Consider the following 25,501-nt stretch of genomic DNA (forward strand, 5'->3'; position numbering starts at 1 on the left):
CAGTGGCGGTGACAAGGGCGCAGGAGGAGCTGAGCTTCGGGATTAGAGAACCGGCGGGCGGTGTGGACGGCCGCAACCAGCACCACCGTCAGCCCTTCCATGCGGATCACAGAACAGTTGACAAAGAGCTTTCTGTTCCTGAACTTTCGCATGTCACTGGCGGGGGGGCGGGGCGGCCCGGTGGAACTTACCCTGGTTTTGGGTTCAGTTGCCTAGAAACACGCTGGATGGTTTGTTTCTTTGTATTTTATATTCGACACATCAGTGAAAGCATATGGTTCTTGTCCCTTTCCATCTGACTTACTTCAGTTAGCATAATACCTTCCAGATCCATCCACGCTGTCACAAATGGCCAGTCTTTACCTTTCTACGGCTGAGTAGAATTCCATTGCCTGTGTGTGCCCGTGTTCTTTAGGTGCTCATCCGCTGAAGGAGAAAAACAAAGCACACTCGGACACACACAACAGAATGCTGATTACCGGGGGAGAAGGGGCTGTGAGGAGAGGGGAAGAGAGTAAAGGGTCAAATCCATGACGATGGAAGGAGACGCGACTTCCGCAGGTGGCGCGCGCACACGAGGGTGGTCAGAGATTTCGAGTCACCGGGCTGTCTGTACATCTGAAATCTGGATAATGCTGTTAACCAGTGCCACTCCAGTAGGTTAGGAGAAAACGGGCCGGGCCGGTGGGAAGGCAGGGTCAGGACCCCGGGCACCAAGCACCTGCACCGCCGCTGCAGCAGCCCGTGCGGCTCCGGTCGGTTCCCGTGGTTCGTTAGGGAAGTGGAACCGGGCTGTAAGCAAGGCAGGCACACGTGTCCCTAGGGCAGAAGGACAAATATGGCATAAGAAACCGCAGTTACTGAGGGGGGAATGGAAGGGCTGGAAAGGTGTGCCCGCTCGGAAAAAGCTACTCCCTTCTGGGATAAGTGGGGAGCCGCCTGGAAGGTGCGCGGGTGCCCACGGGACACTGCTGGCCGGTGCTGCCCAGGTAGGGGCTGACCTCTCCCGACCCCGAGCGTTTGGGGACTGCGGGGTTCACAAAGGCACGCTTCCCGGCGCGCCCCACGGAGGGTGGGAGCGAGGTGGCCCCGCCCCGCCCCGAGACCGGCGGAGCGCCCTCTGCCACCCCAGGCAGCCCGCCGGGGCAGAGGGAAGCGCGGGCCCGCCCAGGTGCGCCGGGGGTTGGGCAGAGTCCGGAAGGTGCGCCGCCCAGCTCCGGGCCCGTCCCCTCGGCCTCCCCCCGCGTGAAAGCGAAAGTGTCGGCGGTCCGGAGGTCGGCACGGGGGCGGGGCCGGCGCGGACCTGGGAGCGGGCGCCGGGCTCTGGAGGGGCCATGGATGGGCTCGGCCGCCGCCTCCGAGCCAGCCTGAGACTGAAGCGCGGCCGTGGGGGTTAGTGCCGGGCCGGGGCGCGGGGCGAGGGCGCGGTGGCAGCGCGGGGACCGCGGTTAGGACACAAGGTGACCGCGGCAGGGGCCGGGGCCGGGGCCGGAGGCGCGGAGTGTCGGGATCCGGGAGCAATCTGCCGCGTCTTCGGGAGGGCTGGGCAGGGCTCAGGTGCGCGGAGAGAGGGCGCAGGTAGGGGTGGACGGGGCCTGGTGGGGACAAGGTCGGAGGTCAGAGGAGTGGCCGGCCAAGGGGGGGGGGTGGTGAAAGAGGAGGCGGCGGGGCAGAGGAAACCGTGGTGGGGCCCCGGGGACACGTGTCCTTCCATCCAGGAAGCTTGCGGTGCGACCGCAGGGTGCCTGGAGCGCCCTCCCGAGAGACCCCGCCCCAGCCCCGGGGTGCCCGCCGCCCCGCCCCGCCCCGCCCCGCCGCGCGGCGCGCCCCCGCACCGCTGGTAGCTACCCGCCAGAAACACTGGCCTCCCGGGCGACGTGGAGCCCCCGCCCCGGGCCGTCGAGGGGCTGCGGAGCGTGTGGCCGCGAGCAGAGCTGCGGCGGCGCCCGCTCAGCGGCAGCCGCGGGGTGTGAGAGCCAGGCAAGCCCCGCCCCCGGGCCCCCCTGGGCGAAGGGAGAATTCCTCCCAGCGTTGCGGGGTCACGTTCGAAGTCGATGCCCATTTCCTTCTTTCTTAGCGGGGCCACTGCTCTTTGGAAAGAGGGCAAATAGAAATTCGTTGATTTTTTTTTCATTCATTCAGCGAACATTTATTGCTGGTTGCCTCTAGCCAGTCCTGCGGCTGAGCAGCCCGGGATCCTCAGCGCCCTGCCCAGGGGTCGGGCTGTCAGAGGGGAACGCAGCCCGTCGGCCCGCGCAGACCCACCCCCACCCCCAGCACTGGCAAATGGAAAGGCTGAACCAGGCCACCCCTGCGCCCCAGCCCAGAGCCGGGGAGGCCTGGGGCTGCTGCCATCGCCCCTGCCCTCCGCCCCCAGCCACCCCTACCCCGTTCTGTCTGAACCCGGGTTCCGTATCCGTCGTTTCACCCTCAGCGAGGCAGAGAGGTCAGAGGCCACGGGTGGGGACAAAGGTCTGGGACTGTGCAGTGGCCCGAGCGGAATGCAGGGTGGGGCTGCTGTCCCCGATTCCTGGAGGACTTGGCCTGGTCTTTCCTGGCCTCCCCCGACCCTGAGACGGCTGTGTGAATGGAAGGGGTCCTCTTCCTCAGCCCAGAGGAGACAGTGCAGTCATGCCCACCCACCCTGGCCCCCCAGACGAGGCGGTGTTTGTGCCCAAGGCGCCTCCTGGACGTTGAGGAACTGGAAGATCAGCCGCCAGTGCTACCTGTCCTGAGGTCTGCCACCTGGACAGTGTGCCCTCTCCATCCTCCATACCTGGGGTCTGTCCTGCACCCTCCTGGGGAGCTCCACGTCCCTCCAGGGCAGTGGTGTGGTAGGAGTGGGCGTGTGCGTGCGTGTGTGTACACACAGGGATGTGTAAATCATCCTGGTGGGAGGAGTGGCAACGGGGGTGGTCCTGGGTTGCCAGCAGCTGAGCTAGAAGAGCAGGGGCCGGCTTTTCAGAGAAAGCATGCAAACACTCCTCACGGGCACTCCAGCTGGTTCTGGGACTTTCCTCAGGTAGCTGTGGGAGGAGCTTGCGGGTGGAGGAACAAGTGTAACCGGACTCCTGGCTTCCTTAGAAAGGGTGGCTCCCTCCGCAATTAAAAACCCAGGGTACTGATTCCTTCCCAGGGCACTGGGGACTAGCCCAGATGACCCAGATGAAATGTGCCCGTGTGGCGGATGTGCCTCCTCGGCTGATAACCCCCTGGAAAGACAGAAGGAAGTCATCCTCCTGGATTTCCTGGGCCTCACCCTCCAAGTCCAGTCACGTTTCGTTTGCGTTCATGAGTTTTGCTGTGCCCCTGGCTAGGCTGGTGGAGCAGAAGGGGGTGAGTGGGCTGTAAATTGCAGCTCGAAGGACCCGAGGTTCTGGGACCATCGGTGAAGAGATGTGGGTCCTCCAACGGGAGCACCCCACGTCGGTGGGACGTTCTGTGTGTGCTGTGTCCAGAAGGCAGGAGCGAGGGAACAGGACTCTCGCCATTCCCACCCCCAGCAGATCCCGTTAACAGTCCCTGGATTACGCTGTGCCTCAGTTTCCCCCTGAGTATCAGCCAGGTGCTTATTCCTCAGACAGGTGGTGAGGACTGGGCGACAAGTCTGCGCAAGGAGTGGTGAGCGTTCTGAGCGCCTGGGGTCACTGTCTCACCCTGACAGCATGCGCCGCCTCCTTAGTTACCGCGGTAGGGGTTCTCGCAGGAGTCCTGCTGGGGCCACTGAGCGCTGGCTTCTGTTAGTCCCGGGGAAGCCGGGCCCAAAGCGCTTAAGAGCAAGGCAGCCAGCCGTCTCCTGCATTCCAGCACCCCACTTTCTTCCAGTGGGCTGCTGATTCTCTGCAGGAGTGGCAGGCTCTGGCATCAAACGTTTTTAAAGCCTCCTGGCTTCTGTTGGGTGCAGCTCCCTGGCCAAAGTGCTTCCCTCCTACTTCGTGGGTTCACTCACCCGGCGGTTTCTGTGAGACTCCTAGGCGGTTTATTGCTGCTCTCTCTCTCTCTCTCTTTCCTACCCTCCAGACATAGCCTCCAGAAGCCTCTAGAGCCCCAGGGGCCAGTTGCTCTGCTTTTAGTTAAGCAGAACTGTTGACCTGGCCCAACAGAAAAAAAGTCTGAGCAGGAGTGGGGGTGGGGTGGAGATCACCCCCATGTTTTTGACTTCCACTGAGCGACCCTCAGGCTGCCGAGGCAACCAGTTCACCACTGTAGGCCAGGGACACTGTCCAGAGTCAGTGCCTCCAATCTGCAAGAGGGATCCCCTGCTGGGACCCCAGAACAGGTCCCAGTGAGAGGGTCTGTCTCAGGAGGTGTTGCCAGGCTGAGAGAGGTGGTCCCTTGCAGATCGGGAGTATCAGGAGCTCTCAGTTCAGAGACGGACTTTGCTTCCACTTCACCACCAGGAGAGGAGGCTTTTTAGTTTTGTCTTGATGTCCAGGTTTCCCTCTTACTGGAACAATTTCTCCGTTTAGATATCAGGGAAAGCAATGGCATCCTCGGCGTGGGGAGTGTTTGGTCCTGTGCTCTGGCTTGCAGCCCAAAAGTCCCGGAAGTTCTGACGTGCAGCAGGTGGCCCCGCAGGGGGTTGGGGCAGCTCTTGGCCAGGTTGGGACGCGCAAGGCCAAGAATCAAAGTTAGGGGTTAGGAGATCGGGGTCCCACGACCAGCCCAGTGAGGTTCCAGTGCCCACGGTCTGATCTTATCTCGAATCCTTCTCTTGCCTGAGACTGTAAATAAACCCTCGGTACAACCTGCAGCCCAGAATTCAAAGCCCTGCGCAGCTGGGCCTTGGAGGTGTTTACTCACGACCTTTTGTCTCACCACACCCCGGGGTTCTTGGGAGGAGCTGAGGTCTGAGCTGCCGAGCCAGGATGCTGCTGCCTCTGTCAGTGCAGGCGTCCTGCCGCCTTCCTGGGTCCCGTCACATCCTCCTTGCCCAACCATTGGGTGCCCAGCATGGAAACTGCTCCCCCTCATCTGGAAGACAACGTGGGGCTCGCCTTCACGGCGCTGCGGTCGGACACTGAAGCAGCGGCCCCTTGCTCAGGCGTTCTGTAGCCAGCCTGTGTTGGAGGGAAGGGCAGCGCCCCATGCCCTCGCAGGCCCGGGGAGCTGGAAGGACGAGGGGCAGGCGGGATGCTCAGGCTGTTTGGCAAACGGCTGCCTTGGCTGCCTCGACTCCAAGCAGGTCTGGACTGGGCTGCCCACTTCCCTTTTTCCACGGTGGCTCTCTTCCATGGGGCTGTTTCTTCCTTGAAATACTTCTTTTTTTCTTCCTTTTGTATCTGGGCCGCCACCTAGGGCCCCACGTGACTGGGCTGGGAGGCTTTCTGTGCTGGTTTCTAGGGCCTGTCAGGCCCCTTGGGGTGGGGAGGATTGGTGTGGCCACAGCCACACGGCTATGGACCTCCTGTGCTTTAGTGAGCTCAGGGCTACTCGGTGCATGCGGTTTCGGGCCCCGTGCTGGGCACCCTGTAGGTGGACAGAGTCCCTGCGGCACCCTGGGCACAGGGCCTCCCGGGGGGCCTCCCCAGTACATTTCCTTGGCTTCCACAGCAGTGGTTTCTTTTCTCCGCCGGCTCCGAGTGATGTCACGTCTCCCAGGGCAGGCACGGAAACTGCCCACTTGGCTCGGGTCCTATTCCAGAATCTGAGGCCCCGGGCACGCTCCAGGGGCCTCGGCGTTGCTGGGGTGGTGGGGGTGGGGAGTGCCGAGGTTGCCCGTGGCCCTGCAGTCTCTGCTTGGGGCGCGGATCTCCGAGACAGTGAGTGGGCCCCATGTCTGGTTTTAGGGTCTGTCCAGGGCGATCGGGGGGAAGCTGCCAAGGAGCCAGAAAGGGCCTCAGAGCACTGTCTGCCCGGCCTCAGCGGAGGGCAGCACTTCTTTGAATACCTCCTCGTGGTTTCCCTCAAAAAACAGCGCTCAGGGGAGAGCTATGAGCCTACGATCACCTACCAGTTTCCCAAGGTAAGACCTGCAGGAGGGGCGGAGGCGGAGGACAGGGTGTCTGAGAGGCAGCGGGTGGTGCGGGGCCCTCTCTCCGCCCGGCCCGGGCTGGCTCAGTCTGGAGCTGCCCTGAGCTTGCCCACTCCCGTCTCCCCGTAGGCCCGGCCCTGTGTTCTGTTATCGCCCGGAGAATCTAGGTCTGGTTTCTTTGCAAGGCCCTGACCTAGGCACTCTAGCTGGGAAACTAGGCTAGTTCTTCTGCCCCTTTCTGGACCTCCTAGTTCTCCCAGATTCCATCCCCAGCCACCCTTCTCTGTAGAGAAGCTTACCGTCTTACCAGAGCTCCTGGCAGGCACCCCCTCCCTGGGCTGGGTGGCAAGGAGAGGGTGGGGCAGCCACGCGCTGAGCTCCTCGTCTGCTCCTGCACTGGGTGACAGAGATTTTCACTGACCCTGAAAGTGTGACAAGTGAGCTGGCCATGTGTCTTCTTGATGTGGTATGTCACCGACGGGGTCCCTGCAGGAAGCTGGGCGGTCCCTGGGCCTTCTGTATTCAGGTGTGGCCCCCGTCCCCTTCCTGACTACGTAGATCCTCGAGACACTGAAGTCTGTCTGATTCTGGCTCAAGTAGACCTGGCCCGGGAGGGGCCGTTTCTGCCCTGGGGTCGTTCCTGCCAGGCCCAGAACCAAGTCCCCATGCAGAGTGGCCAGCAGAGGCACGCTGTGACCCCTCGCCAGTGGAAAGCTCACTCTCAGACTGCTTTAGAGTCTCAGGAGGGGCCCACCCGCCCTCCAGCCCTCTCCGGCCGCACCCACGTGCACCGGGGGCTCATCTCCTTTCCTGTCCCTTCCAGCGGGAGAACCTGCTTCGGGGTCAGCAGGAGGAGGAGGAGCGTCTGCTCAGTGCCATCCCTTTGTTTTGCTTCCCGGATGGGAACGAGTGGGCACCACTCACTGAGTATCCCAGGTAACTGCTCGGCCCTGCGATGGGAACTCTGGGATTGGCGGGGAAGGGACAATGTGAGCCTTGTGGCTGCTCTGGTCCCTCACTGGGTGGGTACGCCCATTTCTCACCAGCTTTCCTCCTGATGGGGAGGGATCCAGGTCATTCATTTATAACCATCTTGCCTGGGGTCCCTCAAGACCAAGGATCGTAGCTAACCCGGTTGACCAGTTGCCTCTGTGCAGAGGAGGGTGAGGTTCCCTCTGCTGTGCCAGGAGTGGCAGGCTCTGTGTTTTCACTCCGCCACCGTCAGAGCTGGACTTAGAAGAAGGCCCTTGGCCTCTAAGAAGGTGGCACAGCAAAGTCCCTGATAGAATGAGCCCCAGAATTTGGCTGTGAGTTTGAATTTTGGCTTTGCCATGTATGAGCTCAACGACCTTGGATAAGAGGTGTCCCCTCCGCCTCAGTTCCTTCAACTTCAAAGTGGGCACAATCATCAAACCTGTCCCAACGGGTTGTTCTGAGAGTTAAATGAGATGATGCATTCGGGGCTTGACATCAATAAGCACTTAATACGCTCCTTGTACTGTTACCGCTCTCATGGCAAACTGGCAGCTCCCTGAGCCCTCCTCACCCCCTCCACCCACCCCCTCGCTCTACCCCACCCTTCCCACACTGACCACCTTCTGTCTTGCAGCCTAGGGAGCAAATGAACATCTCCTGTGCTCTTCCTCAGGGAGACCTTCTCCTTCGTCCTGACCAACGTGGATGGGAGCAGGAAGATCGGATACTGCAGGCGCCTCCTGGTCTGTGCAGCTCAGAACCGCCCCCTCCTCTCTGCAGCCCGCTCGGCTCCACAGCTGGGCTGGCTCAAGCCTCGGCTGCCAGAGCCCGGGCTCCCTGGCGGCGGTGGCTGTAGTGAGAGCGCAGCCCAGCACCGGTGGCCATGTTAGTGCCCCTGCAGCCCCACAGGGACAGGGAGGCCACTGCCCGCCCGCCCAGGGGCCTCTGCCGGCCCTGCCGTGGTCTTTGCTCTCCCTGCTCCCACCGGCTGCCCTCGGTGGGAGGCTCCAGCCTACTCCTCTGGGCCTTCTCATCCAGACCTCCGGGCCTTGGCCCGGGGGCCTCCCAGAGCACAGACCGGAGTTTGAACACTTACTCTGGCTCTCGGGGTCTCCAGGTCACTTTCACAGTGCTGTCCTCCCTCACCACTTCCTCATCCTGCAACACACTTGCCCCCTCTCTCCGCCGACCCCGGATGACCGCAGTGCTTGCCTGTGAGCCCGCTAGCCCCCCTTGACTTTGGCGGCTGCTCTGGCCTCCTTGCAGCCTGAGAGCCATGACCGGGGCCTCTGTACAGCCAGGCCTTCCTCCACCCAGCCCACCTTTGACCATGAGTCCCCCAGCCCCAGCCACCAGCTTCGTGCATGGGTGGGGACTCGGCTGGGGATGGGCGATAAGAAACAGGCAGATGGAGGCCGCAGGTAGAGATATGGGACAGGCACAGGAAAATGAGGCGGGCGGTGGGGAGGCAAGCAGCGGGGGCGTGGGTGAAGGCCCTGGGGAGGCCGCAGCCCTGAAGGAGACTCTCCGCCCCCAGCCTGCCGGCCCGGGCCCTCGGCTCCCCAAGGTGTACTGCATCATCAGCTGCATCGGCTGCTTCGGCCTGTTCTCCAAGGTAGGGCCCAAAAGGGATTCCTCGGGGGGTGGGGTCCTGCTGGGACTGTTCAGCTCCCCAGTCTGCCCGGCTGCCTGCCCCGCCAAGCTCCCTAAGCCCTTAGGGAGCGCTGCCCTCACAGCCGGGGTCACGTGAGGCCCACATGGGGAAACTGAGGCAGACAGGGGTTTGGGCCTGACTTGACTTCAGAGAAAAGCGAGAACTGAATCCAGGGGCCCATCTGCCCTGCCGAGTGCCCAGGGCCCCCACTCCGGTCAAGTCGGAAAGCAGCTGGAGGGACAGGGGGAGGGGCCCCAGGTCGGGGACAGGGAATTTTCCGTTTCTTCGTCTGTCACATGCATATTAATGACCTCGCACCTTCCCAGCTCATGGCTGGTGTGAGGCTCAGGTGAGGTGGCCCGTGAGGAAGGCGGAGCTCTAAGAAACGTGGAGACAATTGTCATACAACGTCAGACTCCCTCCCACTCCTCCCTGGGCCTCCGGGACCCCTGCTGGAGCTCCTCTGAGAGCCAGCACCCCGAGGTGGGGTCAGAGTGGGCCCTCAGAACGGACGGGGCGCAAAAGTGTGCTGTGCCCGAGCCGGCCCCTTGGAGGATGAAGACAGGGACCTCCGTCAGCCCCTGCTTGGGTGGGGCATTTACCTGTGCAGGGTGCTGGGGGCCAGGGCTGGCCCTGGCCTTGGGGAGTACCCGGTGGAAGTTGGAGGGCAGAGTGGTGCCCGAGAGCAGCCTCCTAGGCTCCCACTGCACCCCACATAAATGAAGTGGTATCCCGTGGTTGATGCGTTTACTCTGGGATGACTTCCTGGGGGAGGCAGTTTATGCTGATGTCAGGAGAAGGGAGAATATGGATGGGTTGAGGGTGGATGAAAAGGAGAGGCTGGGGAAAAGCACTAGGCTGGTTGTGCCAGGGTGGAGAAAGGACCAGCTGGTGAAGGGGCCGGGAAGAGCCACAAAGATTGGCTGGACCCAATCGGGAGCCTCACACAGGTGGTGTCTGGTGTCCACACAGTCACGGCCCTTTGAGCCACGCCTCCCTTTGAGCCACACCTCCCTTTGAGCCATGCTGCCTGTGGTCCTTTTCCGCAGATCCTGGACGAGGTGGAGAAGAGGCACCAGATCTCCGTGGCGGTCATCTACCCGTTCATGCAGGGCCTCCGGGAGGCGGCCTTCCCTGCCCCCGGGAAGACCGTCACTCTCAAGAGCTTCATCCCTGACTCGGGCACTGAGGTGGGTTCCAAAGAAGGCCCCCCGCCCCCGGCCGGAGGGGGCAGGTTTCTGTAGTGTCTCTAACCACAGTCCTTCTCTTCACCGGGTTAACACTCAGAGAGACGAAGCCAGGCCCGGAACCTGGGTCTTGGCTGGATTTATTGGTGGAGCTGAAAATCAAAACCAAGGTTTCCGGCCCTCCCAACCTGATGCTCTTAAGGACCTGGTCACTGTTCAAGCCACCAAGACTTAAAAAAAAAAAAGATTTTATTTATTTTTAGAAAGGGAAAGGGAGGGAGAGAGGGAAGGAAACATCAATGTGTGCTTGCCTCCTGTGCGCCACCTACTGGAGACCTGGCCTGCAACCCAGGCATGTGCCCTGACTGGGAATCGAACCAGTGACCCTTTGGTTCACAGACCTGCACTCAATCCACTGAGCCATATCAGCCAGGGCAAGTCTTTTATTTATACTAAATAAACCACGTGAGCAGAGGTTCCTGGTGCTAGAATGGACTATGCCTCCAGCCCCCAACCTGCCAGGTGCCTGCACACCCCACCCTCGTTTCCCTGTATCTCTACCTGTGGGCTCCATCTGTCTATGTCTTATTGCCCCTCCCCACCCCTGAGGCCCCGCCCATGCCACCCAGGATGCCATTGTTTTCAGGCACCAAGCAGACAGAGCAGAAAGTAGAACATTGGTTCTTGCTTTTGCTTTTTAAAAACTTAATAGTTTTTCCCCCTTTTTATTGAATTTATTGGGTTGACACTGGCTAACAAAATTATGCTGGTTTCTGGTGCACAATTCCATAAGCCATCCTCTGCACACGGTACTGCGTGTTCACCACCCCAGCTCAGGTCTCCTTCCGTCACCGCTTACCCAGAATATTGCTTTAAGGATTGCAGTGCTGGCCCCGTTCCCCTGGGTAACTGCGGGCCCCTCTGGTCCTTGGCGCCCCCACATGTACACAAGGGGAGGGGCGGGGCTTCTTCACTCACTCAGAAAGTAAGTGTGCAATGCTTGCTGGGCACCGAGCTTCACTCGTTTCTGGCTCTCACACGGTGAATAAAATGAACCTGATCCCCCACCTCACGGAGCTAAAAGTCTGGTGGGGGAGACGGACGTTCACTAAGGGAACAGACGAATATGTCATTAAAAATTGTATGATTGTGACAATGGGGAGAAAACCCAGGTGCTGAGTGAGAAATGGCGGAGAACACACATCGCATCAGGTGGCCAAGGGGGGCCTCTGAGGCTTGAGGGGCCATAAGAAGGGAGGGAGAAGGGCAGTGCAGGGAGGTCCTAACATGGAAAGTGCAGGACTTGCCCGAGGACAGGAAGGAGGTGATGGGGCGGAGCCCGGCCAGGGCGGTGGCGTGCGCTCTGGGAGGCTAGGACGGAGGCTGGACCTCTCGGGCCATTCAAGGGAGGATGACGTCTCTGTTACCCCCAGGAGGAGGGAACCCATGGGTGGGTTTTTCTCAGGAGAGAGAGAGAGAGCAGATTCACCCCGTGCGGACAGTGGAGGCAGGCAAGGACCCAGCATTCTGGGGTCTGCGAGGTGTCTCAGCGCGGTGACGCCCTCTCTCTCTGGCTTCCCCAAGTTCATCTCCTTGACGCGGCCCCTGGACTCCCACCTGGAACACGTGGACTTTAGTTCTCTGCTGGAGTGCCTCAGCTTCGAACAGATTCTTCAGATCTTCGCCTCGGCGGTGCTGGAGAGAAGGATCATCTTCCTGGCCGAAGGTCTCAGGTGGGTCCGGCCACTGAGCAGCTCGGCTGCACTGCGTGGCGTCCTCGGGGTCAAGGGGACAGCTGCGAGGCCCTCACAGGGTCAGGCTGTTGGACCCGTGTGCTCCGCTTCTGGGCCTTGATCCGCGCTGCTTCTGCCTCCAAACTCGACTGGGACCCCCGCTGAAGCAGGGATCTGATTTAGCTCTGAGAAGGTCCCGGCGTGTCCCAGGGACAGCCCGGGCCGACACCTTGCGGGTGGGTGCAGGTATGACCCTGCTCTTGGAAGGCTGAGGGAGGGAAGGAGGGCGAGGACGGGGCAGGGCGGAACATAATGGAATGGAGGTCAAGGCCATTATCCACAAGGACAAACACACGTCATCTATCCAGTCGCTCGTTCAACACTGACTGTGTGTCAGCTGTCTGTCCTGTGCCAAGCAGTCAGGAGGATACAGACAAACGACACATGGTCTTTGTCCTGAAAGGGATGTAGAATTCTCTAGAAGTTGAAAGCATAGGTGTTTAAATCAGCAGAAGGAGGTTCAAGTGCTGTTCTTCCGCTTCAGCGATGTGGTTGGTTCCCTTAGGTCAGCTTCTTCACTTCTCGAGGCCATGACTGCCTTGTGGGGAAAGTGTGGGGAAGATGGTAGGACCCGTCTCACCAGGTTGGGGCGAGGACTGCGTGGCCCGCACCAGGCTCAGGTTAGCAGGGAGAGCTGATACGCTGAGTAATAAGCTCCCAGCTCGGCACGTGCCTGTGTGTCGTTGCAGCAGGACGCTGCCATGTCTCGGGCTGAGAAGGACAGCGGGACACACGGGGCAGAGGGAGGAGGAAAAAGTATCACAAAACAGTGGGAGGTTCGCCTTCTCTTCGTGTCTTGGGAGGGAGAAAGCCGGTGATATCGGCCGACTGCTCTGACTCTACCTTTTAGGGCAGAAGAAGAAGGAGAAAAGGATGTGAGGGACCCAAACGTTAGGCCAGAGACGGTCAGGTGAATGTCATAAGTTTAAGAGAGAAGCGAGCTCGGGCAGGGAGTGGGCTGGAAGGCACTCGTTGCTGGCGACTCTGCGAGGGAAGTGGTGTAACCTTGTGTTTTGGCCGTAGCTCCTCCCCTCCCGGCCCTGCTGGGAAAGGCGAGGCCTCCCTGGGGCTGGAGCTAGGATGCTGGCCCTTCCCCTCCCTCCGATCAGTGCTTAGGATGCAAACGTGACCGCAGGTGTCAGCAGCCTGGACAGGGCAAAGCCCGCCAGGACTTCCCTCTCAGATCTTCACTTTCTCCGGGACATCCCACCTCTCCCTACTTCCTTCCCGCACCCTGGCTGGATTCCTGAAATGCGGGCAGGGAGGGGACTTCCAGGCAGCCTGAGCCCGGGCGGGCGAGACTCGAGACTCACGGAGACTCTGCCTCACTCAGGAAGTGCTCCGCTAGCTTGATAGCAAGAACTGCAACAAGGTTTCCGCATCTGTGTTTTCGTTGGCTGTGCTCTGGGGGTCACCAGGAGAGATGAGGCCCTGTGGAAGCCGGAGGGGAACAGGGATGAGTGGGGCTATGCGTGAGGGTGGGTGGGGAGTGGGTGAGGAGCTGGCCTGAGTTGGGACTTAGGAAGTCATTCCCTGGGAAGGCTTCACTGGAGAGGGCCGAGGGCCCCCTCTGTGGGACTTTCCGGGTAGGAATTGCTGGGAGAGGTTCCTGGAATCCCGGAATTTCCCAGGCTAACTCAGCCACCCGCCTGATAGCTTGAAGTAACCTCGAGTGGCCAGAGGTAAACACTGCGCCCCAATGTTTATGTGTTTGTCTCCTTAACTACACTGAGAGTTCCTTAAAAGCAGGGCAGAGTCTTGCACTTCCTGCTCTCCACGCCCTTAGCACAGTGGTGAGCACGCAGAAGGATGCTCTGTGCATGATCTGTTTGAGCAACGGCATTGCTCCTGCCCTCCCCTCTGTAGAGCCACTTTTATTTTTGTCCAGTGGTGAGCTCAGAAGCCTGAGAAATAGGGACCGAGAGGCCCCGTCCTGGAGCGCAGCCTCAGCCTCTCCTGGTCTCTGCCCCACCCCTCCCAGCTGGGAAGAGTCCCACATGACCAGCACGGCACTCAGACCCGCCTCTGCACCTGCGCTGGCGGCACGCGAAGCAGCCGCTGTGGGTGGTGGGCAGCGTGGGGGTCCCGGGGGAGGAGGCGCAGGGGGCCCGCCCTGACTCTCGTTCTCTGCACCCCGTCCCCAGCACCCTGTCTCAGTGCATCCACGCCGCCGCCGCGCTGCTCTACCCCTTCAGCTGGGCACACACCTACATCCCCGTCGTCCCCGAGAGCCTCCTGGCCACCGTCTGCTGCCCCACCCCCTTCATGGTCGGCGTCCAGATGCGCTTCCAGCAGGAGGTTATGGAGAGCCCCATGGAAGAGGTACGGCCCAGCAGGCAGAGGCCGTGATCTGGGGCCTGGCAGACCTGGATTCGAACCCCAGCTCGGCCGCTCAGGGCTGTGTGATCTGGGGCAGGTTGCTTTTCCTCCTGAAGCCTGAGCTGCTGCTTCCGTAAAATGGGGGCGACAGTGTCCAGTTCCTCAGGATTCTGGGGGAAGTCACCCACGTGAAGTTCCTCGCCGGTGCCGACACATAGCTGATGCTCAGTAAGCGTCAGCTGTCTCCTCCTCGGTGATGTCCCTTCGGGCCTCAAGGGCAGCACGTAGCTTCCTGAGGGGTCAGCCGACCGTCCCAGGCCAGCTGGCCCCACTGGCAGGCCCTGGGGTGACCCCTGTCCCATCCGAATGGCTGAGCACAGCTGGTCTACACAGCACACCAGCCCCTGGAGTTCACGCACATCCCTTGGACAGGAGCCAACGAATGTAGCCCTACTGAAAACCGAATCTTGAAAATGCAGGTTTCTGTAGCCTGAGCTCTTTTTCCGGCGAGCTCGGCGCCCCATGGCCAATCAGGGGATAGCCCTGTGGTTTTGCCCGCTGACTCTGGGGCGGTGCCCCCGACACCCCCAGCGAGCTCAGTGGTGGAAACGGACACTCAGAGCACACGTTGACCCCCAGGGTTGGAAAGACAACTCAGAACGTGTGTCCCACTTGGAGCTGTCAGCAGGGGCTGCCAAGGGTTAGCATGTTACGTATCTCAGGCAAGAAGAGCTGCCTAGGTCTGCGTGTCTGCACTGGCTGACCTTGACTGTGTCTCCATCCAAAAATGTCCATCCCCTGGACATGCTGGAGGCGCAGGGAGAACCCAGAGTGCTGCTGGGAAGGAAAGAAGTGTTTCTCTTCCTTACTTCCTGGCCCTCCCAGCCCTTGTCAGAACTGCTGAGTACACACGCCCTTTGAACGAGCCTGTGCCTTGTGACTCACTGGGACAGAGTGTCAGCCCTGTGTTTAGCAATGAGACCTAAAATGTCTCAATGTCATTAGTTACGAAACTTCCTGACTCGGCAGTTCCATTTTTTCAGACACTGTGGCTCCTCCCGCAGAGGGCCGGGCGGGAAGACACCCCCAGGCCAGCGGGACTCTGCGCCTGCCACTCAACAGCCTTGGCCTGCTTTTTGCAGCAGTGGCTGCTCTGAAATGGGCAGGGGCTACGGCGGGTGTGGGGTTCCCCCGACTCCCCACATAAGCTTTCTGGAAGGGATTACTTGGCAGTAATATACTCAAATACTAGAAAGATTTTGGGGAAAAAACCTCACAAAAAACAAAATTCTTCTCCCTCATGCTTAGCTCCCAACCCCCGAAACAAACAGTCTTCCCTGAATGAAGGCAGGTGAGCCGCGCCCAGTGGTTTCAGGTGTGGGCTGGCTCGCCTTCTCCCCCCTGAGCGGGGCCCACCCCCGCGCCCGCTCTGTCCCTCGGCTCGCTCTCCAGTCCCCCTTTTCCTTGTATTGGAAGAAGGGAGCACGGAGGGGCCGTCCACCCGGTTGTCAAGAGCGAAGGGTCCAAACTGAGAGGAGGAGCCCCGCAGGTCACTTGGCTGGCGGGGGGCGTGGCGAGGGGCGGGGCAAACTGTCGAGCACGTGCTGAGCCCCAGGGGGCAGCTGCACTCAGCTCCCTCTGAATGTCGCTCTTCAGAAGTGAGGGCCAGTGTTAGACTGACTTTTCAAAAGCCCCAAGTTCCAAATTCTACGTGACATTTCCCAGTTTAAACACTGGACACAAATTCAGTTGTTTGAGAATGTCCAGAGGATCCGAGAAACAGCTGCAGGCTGGAATCCCAGCTGCGGTGGGACCGCTCTCCGTGACGTCAGCTCTCGGGCAGGGAGGGGGCCGGCCCCGAACCCAGGCCCCGAGTGCCGAGTGCCGGCCCGTCTCACCTGCAGCCTGCAGACACGTGGTCTCCGCACTGCCCTCCCTTCCCTCTTCTGGGCCACCCGGCGCCCCCTTTCTCCTCTGGCGGTCTCCCAAAGTCGGAGGGAGTTTTTGGCCGCCTGCAAGCACGTACAGGTGGAAAGGTGTCCATCCATCCCTGTCCTAACGCCGACCCAGGGGACGGGGCTGACAGCGAGTGCAGGGAGAGGGACTCCCCCCTGAGCATGGGGCCGTCTGGGCGTGGAGCTGACACTTCTACCCGTCAGCAGTATGACTTCAGGCCACTTCTCTGAGTCGGGGTGCACCTGCCTCCACAGCACTGCTGGGAGGGTTAAGTGAGATAAATGTGCAAAGCACTTGTCTTGTTCTAATACTCCCACCTGTAGAAACAATTACTTTGCTCAGTGCTTACCTAGGCGGGGAGTGGCTACGATGTCCCCACACTGTGTTCCCCTCTCCCCCAGCTGTGTCCCCTTTCCTACACCCTCACCCCCTCTCCCAGGGAAGGGAACTGAGACTTCCAAGCCGGGATGGTGGGAAGGGAGCGTCAGACAGGAAATGAGAATTGAAGAGGCTGATATTGTGGGTCCTTGGGCTGCAGTGGTCACGTGGGCCCCTCTGAGGTCTATGAAGACAGGGGAGGAGATAAAGCCATTTCCGTGTTTCTTTCAGGTCCTGCTGGTGAATCTTTGTGAAGGAACCTTCTTAAAGTCTGTGAGTATCTGGGCTCGCTGCAGGCTCACTGCCAACTGCCCCACTCCAGCCTCACCCACGCTCTACTTCTTCCAACTTAAGCACTTTTGTGGAGCGAGAACCCATGCTCCTAGGCCCTCTCCTCCCTCGGGGGGCCCGTGACAGACACCCAGGTGACTTCACAAGGCAACCCGTATATTTAGGGCAAGGGTGTAAACCAATACCAGAGGGGTCTCGAGGAAACTCACTCATGTTTACAAACTGAAGACTTAGAAACAGCCTCTGTTGTTCTTCTCCTGTGTGGCCGACTATTAATTTGGGGGTGCAGTGGGGGGTGCTCACTCCACGCCTCCCCCCTGACTGCCTGACCTCTGAGCTGACCCTGTCCCCCACTAGGTTGGTGACGAAAAAGACATCCTCCCGCCCAAGCTTCAGGATGACATCTTGAGCTCGCTCAGTCAGGGGATCGATGAGTCCCACAGTAAGTCCCGGGCCCCCTTACTTGGGGTTTCTCCACACATCCCGAGGGCATGATTCCCAGCCACTCTTCCAGAACTTTACACGAACCTACTGCACAGGCCTGGGCCAGTCCCAGAGGCCTGGATCCCAGGGCAAGTCTGAGCTTTTCTTCTTCCTCGGCAGTGGTAGAGCAGCCATGCCCAGCCTCCTGCTTTAATGAGTCAATCAGTAATTATGGGCCCCCCGCCCCCCACTCCCCGGAGCTTTCGGCCTGCTCCTGCTACCCTGAGGTGGCCTCTGTGTGTCCCCTCGCAGCTTCTGAAAAAATCAACGAGCACGTTTCAGGCCCCTTCGTGCAGTTCTTTGTCAAGACCGTGGGTCACTACGCTTCCCACATCAAGCGGGAATCGAGTGGGCAAGGCCACTTCCAAGAACGGGCCTTCTGCAAGGCTCTGACCTCCAAGGCCAAGCGGCGGTTCGTGAAGAAGTTCGTGAAGACACAGCTCTTCTCCCTCTTCATCCAGGAGGCTGAGAAGAGCAAGAACCCTCCTGCAGGTATGTCTCTGGCCCTGAGCGAGGTGAGGCCCTGGGAATAGCGCTGATCTCATCAGTGAAGTTGTAAGATCACCTGAAGGCCCGGGACATGCGCCCTGGGCTGACATTTTGTAGCAGTTGCTTTCTTCCTCAGCCAGCGGGAGGTCCTTGGTCTTTGAGTCTGGAGCTAATTCCTACTAATTATCCCTTGTAGGCCCGTTCTGGGGCCAAATGCAATAGTGGCCTGGAGGGCGTGGGAGTTCCCCAGCAAGAATGTGGGTGTAGCAGGGGAGCTTGGGGAGCGGAGGGCACAAAGGCTGTTTCTGAGTCTGGCCCCGGAGCCCCGCAGCCCGCCAGGCCAGATGAGACACCTCTAACACCGGCATCTGGACCCGCAGGCTATTTCCAACGGAAAATACTTGAATACGAGGAACAGAAGAAACAGAAGAACCCAAGGGAGAGGACTGTGAAGTAAGGCCTGTGCTGAGCAGCAGGGACTCTATCTGCAGGCCGGTCCTGGACTCGGGCCTGGGACGACGTGGTAGACCGGCGGAGCGCTGGGCCCCGGGAGACCAGGGAGTCTCCTTCCGCGTCTTGCTTCAAGCTGACGTCTTGAGTTTGGGATCCTCGGAATCTGCTTTCTCAAGACCTGGGAAGCCTTGACCTCTGAGCTCACAGAGCAGCGCTCACTTTCTGCAGAGGTGATACAGAGCAGCGAACAGTAGCCCAGGTGTTGTAGAGACTCTGAAGCTGCTGTAGCCGCCCTGTCCCAGGAGCCGCCATCAGCAAATCCTCCAGGGAAAGCAGTTGTGGACACGTGAGGATAAGAATAAAATGAAAATCCTCTTGTGGTTTGTTTGTGTTATCGTGGGCTTCCACGGCTGGGGGAGGACCAGAAAAACAAGGGGGCAGATGTGAGAATACACCACCAGCAATGGGGGAACTGGCGGTCCCGGTGGCCCGGAGCTCTGGGGCTGTGTCTGAGCGGCAGAATTCTAGGGGTCCCCAGCTCCAGCTCCGGCAGGACGGGGAAGGGATGCAGGTACAAGCAGCTGCCGCACTGGGGGCAGGGCAGCAGCTCCTGGTTCCCGACAGGTACGCCTCTCAGCATCCTGGGAGGCCGGGCTGCCGGCCAGAGCGAGCCGACCCCAGTCCCGGGTAACTGGAGGGCAGGAATCACGGCGGACGGAAGCAGGCGCGGAGCACTGCGCTGCTTCCATAAACGGGCCTGCCTGCCCCTCACGGCCCGATCGGAACCTGCAGTTTCAGACACCCGGCTTCCCACTTGGTACTTTGGGAAACCCAGCCCTGGTCTTCAGAGGGATCCCCGGGCTGACTTTCTTTCCTCTTAAGAAGAGAGAATCCTAGGAGTCCGAAGGAGGTTAGCGGTCGCCTTGTCTGCCTTCCCTGTACATCATTACTACGTTCTGCTGAAACAGTGGGAGGATGGTGAACGTTTAGAAGCTTCTTGTCTTCCAAAACCTCCACCTCCTTACTGTGTGTGTGCACGCGAGTGTGGCCCCCGAGGCCCCAGCACTCCGGACAAAAAATGCAAACGTCTTTGGAGGGCGGGACACCTACAACGAAAGGCCCATCGAGAAGAGGCCGAACACAGCTCCATGTTTCCGTTAAACACAGTTCTGAGCTGAACAGTTTATACGGAGCAGAAAGGTCACAGGTCGCATAATGACAATGCAGCCGACCAGGTGTTCTCATTGATTAAAGAACAGAAATAAAGTTTGCTTCAAGTTTTAAAAATGACTGAAAACTTAGTTTATCTTTCCACTGAATAAAACCGAGAAAAAGGCTGGCTTTCAGATCATATATTTATTTAAAAAAATAAAATGGATCGACAAAGGTACCACATTATTCCGCATGCTGACAGGGTTCCCCAGCCCGTGAGAGACACCGCTTCCTGAACAGTAAAAAAATGTCCTCCTCAACAATGTGAAGAGGGGAAACCGTTCCATCCAAATTCAAGGTCTTTATCACCAGGTCCACCTTGCCAGCTGGTGGGACATGTCTGTGCCATAAGCTGAGCTCCTTAGTAAAGAAAGGTTGAGAAGACACTAAACAGAGATGTCGCCGAAAGATGATTTGTTAAAATGACAAAGCAACCGTCTTCTGGCCTGCATATGTTCTATGTAAGAAATCACCGCTGGGGATCTGCCCCCGTGACAATTTTATTCCGAGTCCAGGACAGTTACAAACGCAGGCATTTCTTCCTGCATGCTTTCTTGGGCCAAATCCTGTATCACCAACGCATACATTTCAAGGACAGGACTTGAATTCCCATTCTCACAAAGGACCATTAAGGAGTGTTACCAATAACAAAGAATAAAAGTCATACAACAGTGATTATTATAAATTATATTTGTTCTTGTCCTCCCCACATTGATTCTTTCCTGCAGAAAGCATGAGTTTCCGGCACAACGCCAATCACATCCCTAGTGATGATTAGACTGGGCTGCAGAGGCCTTGATTCTGAAGACGTGTATGTGTAGGTGAGACGCGATCTGATTGCAGACGCTGACACAGTAGCGGATCAAGTCGAAGAAAGATAAGACCTGGAAAGGAGGGAGACAATTAGACAGGTTCCCGGGCCTGCCCCAGCCTCGCCTAAGCGTGCGGAGGAACGGCTTCTGACCCCGGGCTCTGCAGACTCGCCCTCAGCTCCGTGCACCCTAGTGACCCGGCATCCCGCCGATTCTTCCTCTACGTCAAGGATCAGCAGACGCTCTCTCTGCGAGACGGCCGTCATCTCACGTTTTGCAGACCACACCGTCTCCGTCACCAAAGCCCCGCCCTGCCATCGCAGCGTGAGAACAGCCACGGACAACAGGTACACGCGTGGCCGTGGCTGTGCCCCAGTGAAACCGTGTTTACAAAATCAGGCCGCTGGCCCACAGGGAAGTTTGCCAACTCCCGCCAGATATAGGGAATGTATAAGCCCTCACACAGGCAGAATTAATAATAGTGCAAAAAATGGCTCGAAGACAAAGCCACAAGGAACTCCCACAAAAGTCCCACAAAATGTGGTTTTGACATTCCAAATCGTTACAATTCTAAGATCAATCTCTTGGCTCTGGCCCAGCGAAACAGATAGTAAGTAGCCTCCACATCATGCAAGGCAATACCCACCAGGGCGATCCAAAGTACTATGTACTCATCAATAAAGCTGTTAAAGTACTGGTCCAGGAACAACAGGGCCGGGCCTATGAACGCCGTGTCGTGCAGGTGCATCTCGCTCTTGGTCATGTGTGCCACCTGGGGACAGAGGAGAGTCCGTGAGGCACGCGCTTCCGCCGTTGCAATTTCCAAAACTAAAACACTGACACCACAAAGTGTGTGAGAGCTACACACCAAAGGGGTCTACCATGTCAATCAACTAAGCCCCCCAAAGCTGCTTCTCACAAGGAGCCTAATTTGAGGGGACAGTTCGAGACGGAAGGATGCAGACGAACAAAACCACCGAACGCGACTGTGGAGAGAAACTGCAGCGGTTCCCGGAGCTCCCGATCACCTTGCCGCAACTTCGCAGGAGACGCAGACGATGCAGACGGCGCCCACGCTGGTGTCGGAGGTGCTGGAGGGAGGGGCGCAAACGCCAGACCCCCTCAGCACACTACGGAATGAAAACCACGGCCACAGCATCCAAATCAGACGGAAACGAAAAACGAAACCTTTCATGCTTACCACGAGCTTATTGGTGATCTTGGCAGACACAAAACCAAACGTCAGTATGTAAAGGCAGGGGTGCTTCTCAAAGAGCTGGACCGCCGACTTCTTGTAGATCATCACGGCCAACGTGATCACGGAGCCGATGTGCAGGAAAGGCGAGAGAACACTGGTTCCCTGGGCGGGGCAGAGAGGAGAGGGGCCCGGCACTCGCTGGGGAGCGGCACTCGCTGGGGAGCGGCTCACGCTTCTCAGACCCCAGGGGGCTCGACGGCTGTGCGCGGTCTCTCTAACGGGGCTTCAGAGCAGCCAAGGAAACATGGCAGGCTGCATCAGTTACGCACAAACTGAGGATTCTCCTTTTACGAGGGCAGGCTTATTTTTTAAAGAAGGTCATATTTTTTAACATATATGCATATAAAGTGTGTGTGTGCACCACAAAAATGTACATATAAGAACATACATGTATGCATATATAAATAAATCTGAAGTTTTGGATAGCACTTTTTTTTTAAGACTGAGTGGAAACTCCCAGTTACAACTGATTTCGCACAATTCGAACGAAAACCGAAATGACCACAGAACCATAAGCAATCACTGGGAATCCTGAGAAATACTCACAGCGATCGTGGAGCCGTTTTTCCCAACTCCACCCGTGAAGATCACACGGAAGTAATTCGTGCAGGAAAATATGGTCCCTGCTACAGTACACAGTGCAGGGAAGATTTTCACTTGGATATTCAGCACTGGAATCTTTAGCAGGCAGAGAGAAAGAACAATTAAAATACATTCAAATTAAAATAAGAAAACAGAACGGTCAAATATTCGATTCACACTCTGAGTTGTTCGACATGCCCTCCAGTTTACTAAACACTTAAATCAATGGCAGTTTCTCTCCCCTTTCCATTTATAAGCAAATAACAAGTCTCAGATGAGGCTAGACAGAAATTAACCCCACTTCCGACATCAACTAGAAAAAAAGGACCCAGCTTTGTTCACCAGAGTCACACTATAGGTCAGGCTCGCCCACCACGTCCCAGAAGTCTGGCTGCAGTGACGCAAGCCGTCCTCTGGGGCTGACCCAAGCCGTGCCCTGTGCCTTCTTCGCTGCGCACTTTTCACCGACCTCTACCTGTAATTCAGTACTAATTGTTACGCTAGGTAAAGCACGCATCATAAAAGACGAGAAACTTTGCAACTAGATTGAAAAAAATCTGTAAACCAGAGAAGAAAAGTGAAGACCAAAGTTCTCCTCAGAAGAGTTCCCAGGCCAAACTGTCAGGGTGCAGGCAGCCGGAAAACCAGCGGGCAGCAGAGAAGGCGCTGGCATGCGGGGAGGGGGAGGGGGCGGGCGGAGGGGCACAGCAAGCACAGCCAGGTAGGGGGACAGAGCCACAACTGGGTGCCCAAAATCCTCTTGGAGAAACCGACTTTTCAGGAGAAGTAAGTGATACATTTCTATAGCATGCTGAAAATGATGGATTTCCCCAAAATAAGGGGGAATGAAGAGATTGAGATCGTGTGTTAATCTGGCAAGTACAAATCCATCATTTAAAATGAAATATACTTGTACTAATGCTTAAAACCATTTGAGACTCTCTCCCTTTCAATACCTCCCCTTCAGCTTTTCCGAAGTCTGGGCTCTGGCCCAGCTCTAACGGAAGAGGAAGCCAGAGTGAAGGGGCATCGTCTCACGGTGCAAACAAGTGGCTGTAGGGACGAGACCCCAAAGCCTGCGGCACTTTAGTAGGTAGTGAGTTCTCATAATAAAGTCATTTTAACGAGGGCTGTGTACGTGTGTTTTCTTCAGGGCAGCCATCTGCCTACACTTTCAAAATCAAATAGGAAGTGTGAAGTTTCCTATTTGCGTGCATAAAACTGCAGTACAATTGGTAGAGATGTAAATCTTTATGTTTAGATCATCCATTTCTTCCACATTCTCAAGACCTCAGTTTGTTTACACAACTCTGTGACCTCTTGCAAAACTGTAGCTCAAAAAAAAAGAAAAAAGAAAGAAAAAAGCTGAAACCAACTGTTCAAATTTCAAGTTGTCCTGTGGCAGCGCTGAAGTCTCTACAATGCAGTGGGCCCACTTAAAGCGCCAGCCCAGAACCCACGGGCCACGCTCAACAGTGGTCTTCCTTTCCTAATCATCTCCAAACCCCACACACCCAACCCGAGACTTGTTTTCAGTAACGGGGAAAACCAACACCCTGGCTGCTTTGAACTTGGCCAAGGGAACGTTCTGCTGTAGTTCAGAAAACAGGGAATATTAAAATCTCAACCAGGTGCGCCTGGCTGAAACTCAATGCGCGGGGCGGTTTCCTCTCCCCGCCCCGTGACGAAGGACCGGTCTGGCAAGAGGGAAACACTACACTCGCCCAGATCTCAAAAGAAGAAAGCCCGACAGGGCCCTGCCTCTGCCGGGCCGGCGGGCGGAGCCAGCTCCGCCGCAGCAGGGCCCTGGGCCGCAGCTGGACTGAACCGCGTCACAGCTGGACTGAGAATTTGGAAAGCGCTTTTGGGTCATGGAAATGGTTGACCTTTGGAAGAAGAGAGAATAAACAGAAACGTTAGAAAAGCCAGCAAATGAGTAAATGGCTTGGCCACCAGGTCGGCAAGCAAGCAAGCAAGCAGATACAGACGCAGAAGCGAGTGCCATGAACATTCCCAGGACCCTCTTCACTCCTGCCCACGTCAGCGACACACGCCGAAACACAGGCCCCCGAGTGCGGGGCTCTGTTTGATTTTATGTTCTCTCCTGAGCCCTGCATGCTGTAGGGGCTCAATGTATGCTTGCTGAATGAAGATCTTTTCCCTTTTTCTTACTCTCAGAGTAGAGCTACTGTTCTGAGAGCATAAAGACACACTCGCCCTGGCTGGGTGGCTCGGCTGGTTGGAGCGTCATCCCGTACACCACAAGGTGTCAGGTTTGATTCCCGGTCAGGGCACGCACCTAGGCTGCGGCTGCCATCCCCAGGTGGTGCACATATGGCAGGTAATGAACTGATGTTTCTCTCTCTAAAAATCAATAAATGTATCCTCAAGTTAGAATTAAAAATAAAAATAAAAAGACACACCGTGCCTCCACATTACGGAGGAGAAAAGAAGTTAGCTACCAGCAAGTCTGAGGCAGAGTGAGGGGGAAGCTGGGGCCAGGTAACCCCAGACTCTCCAGGCGGTCCCTTAAAAATCGGCACCAACGGAACCACTTACAAGTATTGCCCTTTTCCCCTCACGCACAAGCTGAAGGGGGGCGGGCACATTCTGTCTGTCCCAGTCTTTCTCTTTCCGTCCGCCTGGAACTCAGCCAAGGTGGCCCAAGTGCATCCACTCTGTAGAAGCAGCCAGAGAGCGGCATGGAAACACCTCTACCCCCACCTGCCCAGAGGCTGGGGGGGACAGGAACTCCCGCGGGTCATGGCATCTGCTTGCAGCCAGGGGAAAACCCTCTGGACTCCTGCTATGAAGTCACGCATCCAAAATGATGCCAAACTATTGTGATCCATGTTTTGAAGGGTTAGAAATGGGGGAGGGGAAAAGATCTTAAACCCTCCAATTTACCAGATTTCAAAGGACCCTTGCTTTGGCAATAGTTTGGGTTAATGCAGAGTATCAGTTACCAACTGACAGACTAGTTGCCTTATGAGCACAGTAAGGAGTTTTTATAGGCTTTGTAAATTTCAGCAAAAATAGAAAGTATCATTTTGAGATTAGATACTTTCTTCCAAAGAATATGGATAGGACTATTTGTAAATCCTTTTCGTATAAGTGAATTCCACAAAGCTACAACGTAACACTAGTTAGTGTCCACTAAGGGTTTAAGAAAAATCCCACTTAGGTCCTTCAGTTTAGAAACAGATATAAGTTACACTACCTAGTAAGTCTTCAGTTCTCCCTATGAACACGGTGTCTCAGAGTTTAATGCACATTTAACCCACTACCAGGTTCAGAAGAATGAAACGGCAGTGAAAGCAACTACGAGGGGATGGTTTATGGGTCCCCTTCCAAGTAACAATATTCTTCTCTACCCCCTTTTTAGAGAGTGATTATGGCGAAAGGTAACTCCAAGACACTCGAAAGGGATACACACCTTCCGGGCACACACACACACACACACACACACACACACACACACACAATGTGCTTCTTTGTGCACGGTTCAACATGTGAACTGTGCACTGACTTGTATGCATGAGAATATTATCTTCCTTAAAAAAAAGGAAAGAAATAAAAAAAAACAAGACAAAAAGCACCCACCCAAATGAACAAATATGAACTACAGCCTTGGTAAAAACTGATCCCTTTTAAGAAAAAAAAAAAAAATAAAAGAACAGCAAGA

The 25,501-nt window shown here is 57.1% G+C and overlaps 2 protein-coding genes across 4 annotated transcripts in view; one reads left to right on the top strand and one right to left on the bottom strand.

Annotated features, from left to right (window-relative positions):
• The first annotated feature begins 1,191 nt into the window (after positions 1–1,191).
• DENND2D (DENN domain containing 2D) lies at positions 1,192–18,335 on the top strand. Of its 2 annotated transcripts, none has more exons than XM_045816387.1 (12): positions 1,192–1,392; positions 5,790–5,965; positions 6,798–6,910; positions 7,623–7,692; positions 8,487–8,564; positions 9,653–9,793; positions 11,375–11,523; positions 13,728–13,905; positions 16,468–16,509; positions 16,885–16,969; positions 17,263–17,502; positions 17,880–18,335. In XM_045816387.1, exons 1-12 carry the CDS (start codon positions 1,335–1,337, stop codon positions 17,954–17,956), a joined length of 1,407 nt encoding a protein of 468 aa, XP_045672343.1. In that variant the 5' UTR covers positions 1,192–1,334; the 3' UTR covers positions 17,957–18,335. The 2 variants fall into 2 exon arrangements, with proteins under 2 accessions (XP_045672343.1, XP_045672344.1); XM_045816388.1 differs by lacking the exon at positions 1,192–1,392 and adding an exon at positions 4,300–5,185.
• A 954-nt stretch (positions 18,336–19,289) lies between these two features.
• Positions 19,290–25,501, bottom strand: part of CEPT1 (choline/ethanolamine phosphotransferase 1) — a 35,817-nt gene continuing 29,605 nt past the window's right edge. For both annotated transcript variants that reach the window (XM_045816389.1, XM_045816390.1), the window contains exons 6-9: positions 21,781–21,912; positions 21,178–21,336; positions 20,623–20,748; positions 19,290–20,048 (exon numbers count right to left, since the gene is read on the bottom strand). In XM_045816389.1, coding sequence (XP_045672345.1) covers positions 19,929–20,048; positions 20,623–20,748; positions 21,178–21,336; positions 21,781–21,912 — 537 coding nt within the window. In that variant the 3' untranslated portion in view covers positions 19,290–19,928. The remainder of the gene's footprint in view (positions 20,049–20,622; positions 20,749–21,177; positions 21,337–21,780; positions 21,913–25,501) is intronic.

The sequence above is a fragment of the Phyllostomus hastatus genome, unplaced genomic scaffold (genome assembly GCF_019186645.2).
Source record: "Phyllostomus hastatus isolate PE091 unplaced genomic scaffold, TTU_PhHast_1.1 phas_scaffold_216, whole genome shotgun sequence".
Classification (NCBI taxonomy): Eukaryota; Metazoa; Chordata; class Mammalia; order Chiroptera; family Phyllostomidae; genus Phyllostomus; species Phyllostomus hastatus.